At 37.0% G+C, this 8,539-nt stretch overlaps 1 protein-coding gene across 1 annotated transcript in view; it reads right to left on the bottom strand.

Moving 5' to 3' along the window:
* Nucleotides 1-470: 470 nt before the first annotated feature.
* The window catches only part of GNPTAB (N-acetylglucosamine-1-phosphate transferase subunits alpha and beta), a 91,715-nt gene continuing 83,646 nt past the window's right edge, over nucleotides 471-8,539 (bottom strand). The window contains exon 22 of the mRNA XM_077772153.1: nucleotides 471-645. Coding sequence (XP_077628279.1) covers nucleotides 595-645 — 51 coding nt within the window. The 3' untranslated portion in view covers nucleotides 471-594. The remainder of the gene's footprint in view (nucleotides 646-8,539) is intronic.

The following is an 8,539-nucleotide window of genomic DNA, read 5'->3' as shown; positions in this document are numbered from 1 at the left end:
CATGTAGGCTATTAGCTGGGGTGTTTCAGTTTTTTTATAAGTGGGGTCTCCAGGAAGCTAGTTCAAGCCCATCCACATCAGTTTCTAGGTTCTTACAGAAGCCAAGAGAGCAAGCCCCAAAGCACAGCCATATTCAAACTTCTGGATTTGTCCCATGTACCAGAGTTATTCAAATGACCAAGCCCAGCTTCAAAGAGTGGAGAAATAAATTCTCCCTTTTGATGCAGCATAAATCTATACATACACAGGGATTATTATAGCCATCTCTGCAAATAAGTTATCACAAACCTGTTTTCTATTTCGTACCTTCCTGTATCTCTGCTACAATGTGGGCAATTATATTTGGTTAAATCACTATGTGAAACACAATCAAATACAATTCTGAATGATGTAAAAGTGCATAACTGAAATTTTTTTAACTCAGTTTGCATTAGGATAGACTATTACTGCAACAAATAAAACCAAACATGTATAATGACTCAAAAGAAAAAGTTTATTTCTACTATAACTGTACTGGGAAAGTAATTAGGTCCTCAGGCAGCTTTCATATATGCAAGCATTTAGGAACCCAAACTGATGGAAACTCTGCCATCTTCAACTTGAGGCTTTCAAAGTTGCCACAGAAGTGGTCTCTATCCCAGCCAGCTAAATGGGAAAAGAATAGGGAGGAGCATCAGGTAGGAGGTTTTTATGGGCTAGACCTGAAAGTGACACACATTATTTCTGCTCACATTTTATCACCTAGAAACTCAGTCACATGTTCACACCTAACAACGAATATAATGTTATTCAAAGAGAAATTCATAAAAATGGTTTAAAACATGAAAATACAGAACGAAATTAAATTCAGCCCTTCAGCTTGTTAACTGTGAGACCTTGGGAAAAGTACTTGACCTGTCTAAGCCTCTGTTTCTCTTCAGTGACATAGGAGGCATAATAGTATTTATCTCAAAGAAGTTTGTGGAGTTTTAAAAGTGAAATAAGGCATAGAAACTCTTAGTAAGCACTCAGTATGTATCAAGTATTCAGTAAAAACAAGTTATCAACATTACTAACAATAATGGGTACTTGTTGAGTCACTGGTATATCATTTCTTGAATATCAGTCAAACATATAAGTACCTACCAGTGCCAGACATATTAAATAACATAGAAAATTTAAATTTTAATCATAAAAATTATATGTTCTATATTTTAGAACATATAAAATGTTACGGATCATTCTGAGTCTTTAAGGAAATAGTTCTCATAAAAGACCTAAGAAGCCCACAGGTATTTAATCAAATGCAAGACTGCTTGCACAGGCTGGTTTAAAAGGACCCTGTGATAGTGCCTTCACAGTCTTGAGGCCAGTCTCTCACATGTCTTATCTCATTGCACCTGTAATAGGCAAATAATATGATTTTATTAAGTTTAGTGAGGTGACACTGCATATCAAACAGAATAACTTCCTAGATATCCTGTTAACCAGGGAGCTCTTTCCCTCCAACTCCCCATAAGAGAGCTTTATAGCACCTGTTGGTTCTCTCCCACTATCTCTCTTGCTTGCTCTTCCCTATTTTCCCTTTTTCCTGTTGCCTTGAATCTTGCCTTTTGGGTCACTCTATTAGTTTCTTTTGTAAACAAGATAACTTTCTCATGCTTCTGTTGTATCCACCCTATAATCCTAGTCACCAAAACAAAGGACCCTCCTTAGATGGTTTGAAAGGAACAAAATTATACAAACTAGTTGATATTTTTGCAATCACAGCTAGAAAAAAAAAAAAAGCACAATTTGGAAAGTTAATCTTTTAGGCAGATATCCCAAGCATTCTTGATATCCTTCTTGGTCTCCCCTGTTCATTTACTGAACATAATGGCATTTGTCACAATCTTCTCACCTCGATTCCTGCCTCATTCTTTGACCTCAGTTCCTTAAGGTCCTCATCTAAAATGCCTGCCCCTGCACTCCATTCAAAGTCCCCCAGCTCTTATGGCCACACACAAAGCTGTTCTATTGTCAGAATTCCCATCAGACGTCTTACCCTCAAACCAATCAATACCTCCTACCTCTCCAGCTTAGTCTCATCTGTTTCCACTACAACCACCTGCCAGTCTCATCCAGACTTTCAGTCCATTACTGTTTTACTTTTCCTTTCTCCATCAGCCCTCCTCTTGTCTTTGATTCAAATTCCATCATTTCAGTCAGTCTCTTGCTGCTTTCACTGCATTTGTCTGGCAAAATGTTATTCCTGCAAACAGCCTACTGTCTTTCTTTGTGCTACCTATCTTTGCTTCAGTACCTCTGGGAAAATATACGCAAAGGAGCAAATTTGTGGCACTTCTATCTATGAGTTCCAGCCTTAGTTGGGCCCTCATTATTGCCCCAAATTCTCCCATTTCCCTCTGGCAACTCATTGTCCCATTACCACTTTAAGCCTTTTCTACTCTACTCAGCCTTCAACACTGTCACCCGCCTTTCACTCTTAGTATTTAACTTGCCTCCTGTTTTTTTACTGAGGGAGTAGTTCGCACTGAAACCGCCAAAATTTCTGCTAGCAGAGCTACAACCTACCTACCTCTGTGTCCATTCTTTCCTCCTCTTAAACTAGGGGAGATGTTCCTCCTGTGTTCTGAGTTCCATGGCCTCTTGTGCTCCAAGAATCTTACATTATCCATTATTTCTTTCCTTTCTCTGCTTTATTCCTTCCCATTAACATTTACAAATACTCAAATCTCTCCATAACTTAAAAAATTCCTGGGCCTTATTTCCAAACAAATTGTTGGTCCCCTATGCCATCCTCTTAGCAGTCCAGATTCTATAATTATCTAAGCTTGTTGCCTCAAATTTCTCTGCTTCCATATACCCTTTAAAACACCCTAAACTACCTTTGGCACTTCCCTCTTTAAAATGGTGGTCACTCTAAAGTGACCAGTGACCTCCATGTCAAAGGGATGTTCCCCTGGTCCTCATCTCATTTGCCTCTCAACAGGCAAAATTGTTAACCACTTTTTTCTCTCCCTGTCTTCCTTTAGCTACGCATTCTCTTGCTGTTCTCTTCTCATTCTGGTAACTTCTCAGTATCTTTGTTAACTCTTCCCTCTTCAGTGGACCCTCATATGTTGGAATTACCCAGGACTTGGTTTTTCTGTTAGCAATACGTATTCTTTCTCTAAACGTTTTCATATATACCTATGGCTTCAAATATAAGAGTTTCTCAAAGTGTGGTTCATGGGCCAGCCTGTGTCAGGATCACTTAGGATGAAATGGGGACATGTTGGGGGCGGGGGTGGGGGGGGAGGAATGGATAGAGGAGCATTAAAACGAAGATTACTAAGGCCCATGTAAGGCCTAACAAATTAACTTTGTGGGTGGGGACTGGGACTTTGGATTTTAAATAATTCTCCAGGTCATTCTCATACTGACTAGAACTTGGAACAGGAACAGCTCAATATCACCATCTTGTGTCTTACTAACATCAGTACTTTATTTTCTCAAATGTTAGGAAACTTAATAATGTGAAAAAACAGAAAGGAAATAAGAAAAAAAAAAAAAGATCTGAATGAATTACCTGCCCCCTGAATAGTCAAGATTAGATTATGTCATCTTTTGGCTTTTCTAGTTCCAAATGAGAACTCCTCTATATTCAAGTTTAAAATTTTAATCCTTATCCAACTAAATAAAAACCCAAGAATTAGAATGATGGTTTCATTCATTACACAGTCTCTTAAAATGGAACCAAGGGCATTTTATGGATTTTCAAAGTTAGTTTTCCCTTTAGTTAACTAATAAAGTGCATTCTGCTTCCCACTAAGCATTTAATATGTGTCATTATAATTTTACCTAAAATTTATTGTTAAATTTTTATCTTAGTTTAAAAATAATATTGTAAAACAACTTTTGGAAGATAATTTATGAAGAAAATGAAATCCACTTGTAGTCTCACTACTAAGAGATAATACACAATTAAATTGTAGGTATTTCATTTTCCTGTGCATATGTGGGTTTTCCCCTGGATAATCTAAAAATATTTTTTGACTTTTGTATCTGCCTTAATGTGCAATTAAAATCTGCAAATTTTTCCCTATTTTTAGCCATATGTTTTACCACTTGTATCTAAATTTGGCAAACAAAGGCTTCAGGGTTTTGACTTTGATCACACTTTGATTGCCTAATATCTCAGGTAAAGTTGCCATATAACATATTAGTTTTAGATGGATAACATAATTTGATATTTGCATATACTACAAAGTGATCTTCACAATAAAAGTTACTGTCACCATATAATTGACTCCCTTCATCCTTTTCACCCACCCAACCCACTTCCTCTCTGATAACCACCAGTCTAGTCTGTTCTCTATGAGTTTTGTTTTCCAAATTCTACATATAAATAACATCATATGGTATTTGTCTTTCTCTGATATCTCACTTAACGTAATACTCTCAAGGTCCATCCATGTTGTTACAAATGGCCAGATTTCCTTTTTATGGCTAAACAATATTCCATTGTATATGTATAGCATATCATCTTTATCCATTCATCCATCAGTGGACAGTTTGGTGTCCATATCTTGGCTATTATAAATAATGCTGCAGTGAATTCAGGTAATTCTTAGAAGACCATATTAATACTCCTCCATGTATATCATTGCCCATTTATTCTAATTACCTGGATTCCTGACAAAATGTCTTCTCATTTTCTTTAGTAACCAGTGGTGTAGAATCTTGTTAAGGTCATTTGAAAGCCTAAATATTACATCCCTTGCTTCCTTTTTCATTGTTTCAAAGAACTAAGGTGATATAGTCAGTCTCTTAGAAAAGTTCTTGGTAGATGAACTGCTAATGGACTCCTACCTTGACGTATGAGTAGGAATTTAATGGATATATAAACAAGGAAGAGAGAACTCAACCAATAATATTATCTGCAAGGGTATAGAGGCATAACAGTGCACAGCATGTTTGGGAAAATGCAGTGTGACTGACAGTGTGGGCAGGTGAGGAAAGGCAGATCAGAAAGACAACTTGGGACCAAGTGTCCACCATTTATGGAGTATTATGTGGCAGGTACTGGACTGATGCTTTGCAAACATTTCTTTGAATCTTTTCAATAAAAAATTTGTAAGGTTCACTGTATTCTAATTAATTTAATTTTTCTAACTTTTTTTCAAGTATGACAGCTTGCCTTCAACTTAACCCAGGAAATTGATCTTCCACATGCACCCAAACTTTATTCTGTGAAGCTAGTGTTTTTGTCAGGTCAGCACCCCTCCCCTCTATCTTTTGGTAAAAGTCTCCATCTGCCTGGCTATAGAAGTAAGCACAAATCACAGTAATTCATCTCCATCAGTGTTTTCTGTACTGGAGCCCAGAGAGGAAACTTCCTGCCTCTATGAGAGATGTGAGCCAGGAGCTGCCACGACCCCACTATTATGAGAAAAGGGGACATAACAGAGGCAGGTATGGGCTACGTTGAGCAACAGTCCTGGCAAGGTCTCTGTCTCCTTCACTCTTGTTTTTCCCTTAACTAGGTTGAGTTCTTTTTGTCCCTTACAATCCCTTTCTGTATCTTAGTAGCTAAGAGTTAATTTTTGGAGACTCTTAAATTAACTCTTGGGTCAAAAGGTGATGTCACTTAATAGTTACAGACCTTGGGCAAGCCACTTAAACTAGTTAGGTCCAAATGGTAACATGGGGTTATGGAGAGGATGAAATGGGATTATGAACATAAAGCATTTAGCACACACACTGTGTTCACAGAGATTTAGCTGTCATTAGGGCACGTGGAAGAAGGAACAGTTGACTGACAAGAAGCTCCTTCACCTCTCCTTACCAACTGAGACTTTGTACTCCAGTTGGGATTTACTTTATATCAACAAAGAAAGAATAAAGCAGACAGATGTGGCAAAATCTTGATAACTGTTGGACAGATGGAAGTCATATGTTACACTCTACTTTTACATTTTTTATAATCTTTTTTGAAGAAAGGTCTATTGAGAGTGTCATGCAGTTTTTGGTCCTGCTGATGTAAACTATACTTTCGAGTGTTGGGTCAACCTTGATTTCCTTGAAGTCCTGGGGTGGACTCAGTTTGATCAATAAAGAGTTGTTCCCCTTTGAAGGATAACTGAATCTGGCTCATTAGTTTTCATATGGGATTCTTATGAGATAAGATGGTGTGTGGTTTTCCTGTTACGGGAACTGAGCCAAGGCTTTGTTATGGGGTTGTGTTCACCTCAACGGATGAGTTTAGATGGTGTTTTCCTTTGTTTTCTACAATCTGGAGGAATTTTTGTGGTATCAGTGCTGTTTCTTCCTTAATATCTTGCCCGAGTTATGATTACACTTCCCTTTTAAATCCTGGAGCTGTTACTCATCATACTTTGTATGCTTTTTGATATATGTAGAAATAATTTTAAAAGTAAACACTTTCACGGGCATTTCAGTCCATTAAGCATCCGACTCTTGATTTTAGCTCAGGTCATGATCTCAGGATCATCAGGCTCCATCAGGGTCTGCTGGGCATGGAGTCTGCTTAAAACTCTCTCTCCCCCTCCCTTTTACCCTCTCTTGCTTATGCACTCTCTCTTAAAAAATAAAATACTTCAAAGAATTAAGTATGCAAAAAAAATTATTTTTTTCATGAGAATACGTATAACTTTCGTAGCTAAGGGTAATATAATCATTTCATCCCAGTGATCACATTAAAAACTTAACCCCTGGTCTAGATAGCCGTCCTTTATACACAAACTTTCACACTGCCATCATTACCACTGACATCACCAGGCAGGAGTCACTTCCCAGGCACTGTGCTGGGTGTACTACATCTGCCATTTCTTTTAATCATCACCATAAGTCTCTGAGGTAAACACCAGGTACTGCCTCCCACATTTTACGATAAAGCTGAACTGTAGCAAACAATGTCCATCAAACCCCAGAAGTCTGATTCCATAGACTTCTGATTGTGAGACCTTAGACAAATCACGTAATCTTCCTGGCCCTGGTGTCCTTGATGATAAAATGCAAGGGGTAGTCCAAGGAGTCATTTTGAAACTTTTCCTGTCAGGCCTGAGAGTTTGGAGGCATCACCTTGGGGTCAAGCTGGATGAGGAGCTTTCCTTCTATATTACATACTAGCCTTTGGTAGGATTTCATTTGAACTAATGGTTCTGAGGCTTCTGAGGATCTTCCATTATAATAATTCTGCAGAATCATTTAGATGAATGGTTCTGTGAATATTCTAGGATTCTATTTTCTGTCACATTATCTGTTATGTTCTTAATTAGATATAGACTATATTCATGTAACTACAGAATCTCCAATATACTCATTCACTTCTCTATAATTTTTCTATAATAAACCCATGTTTAGAACAATACTCACATTCTAAATTTTACTGTATAATAAATCCCATCAGAACTTATTTTCCCCCTATAGGAGGGGGAAAATAGTATGTTAAGTACTACCCTCTTACACTACTTTCCATTTATTTTCAGTAGTGTTCAGTAGACACTGATATACTGTATAAGCACTCAAGTGATTATGGACTCTGGCTAACAATAAACTCATTCCTTTAAAGATTTAAAAGTCAAAGCATCAGACAAAATCTAAGTTTTTATGAGACTTCACATTTTGAAATACATAACTCTTATAGCACAAACACAGTATTTACATTACAAGTTCTTTTTACAAAATATGCGTGCCATTTTGAAAGAATACTGTGAAGATCATGACCTAAAATACCTTTTAGAGTTCAAAAATGACTTATGGAATCTGGTCTCCAGAAATCTACCATATAATGACATAAGAGTTGAACATCAGGGCTTACTCATACATAAAAATACTAGTTCTCTATCCCAGTGGTCAGCAAACAATGACCTGTGGGCCAAATTCAGCTGGTGGCCTGTTTTTGTAAAGCTGCAGGCTAAACATGGTTTTGACATTTTTAAAGGTTAAAAAACCCCAAAAAACTAAGCAATAAAGAAGAATATGCAACAAAGACACATATGGCCTGCAAATATTTACTCTGTGGCTTTTTATAGAAAGTTTGCTGACCCCTGCATTATATGAAACCAGCTGAAAGAGATGGCTACTAGAATTATACTGAGTATTAAAAAAGACACCACTGCACTGTAATGTGCCAGTACCATCACACTACTCAATTCTAAAGTGAGGCACTTCTGTTTGAATATGTACATTTCCAAAACATAATTACATCTGACAGGTAGCTCTGCTACTTAACTCTAGCCCTTTGTAATTAGGCCTCCACATGAAATCACATTCTGAGGGGCTAAAGTAAACAAGCACAAAGTACTTCAGATGTCAGTCATTGATTTCCTCAGTAGTTGACCACTTACAGTCTTAAATTTAATAAAATCCATAATTTAGGTATTGCCAATAGGAGGTGGTAATGTTGCATTATTTAAATAACATCTATAAAAACCGTGTTTAGATATCCTAACTCATTATCTTCAGAAGCAAGGGTAACTAGTTAACTTAGTAGCTACTTATTTTAAAAATAAGAACTGGGAAAAAAAAAAAAAAAAAAAAAATGAAAAAAACA

This window comes from Crocuta crocuta, unplaced genomic scaffold (assembly GCF_008692635.1).
Source record: "Crocuta crocuta isolate KB4526 unplaced genomic scaffold, BGI_CrCroc_1.0 scaffold216, whole genome shotgun sequence".
Classification (NCBI taxonomy): domain Eukaryota; kingdom Metazoa; phylum Chordata; class Mammalia; order Carnivora; family Hyaenidae; genus Crocuta; species Crocuta crocuta.
The sequence above is the reverse complement of the archived record's forward strand: the minus strand, read 5'-3'. Positions and strand labels throughout refer to the sequence as shown.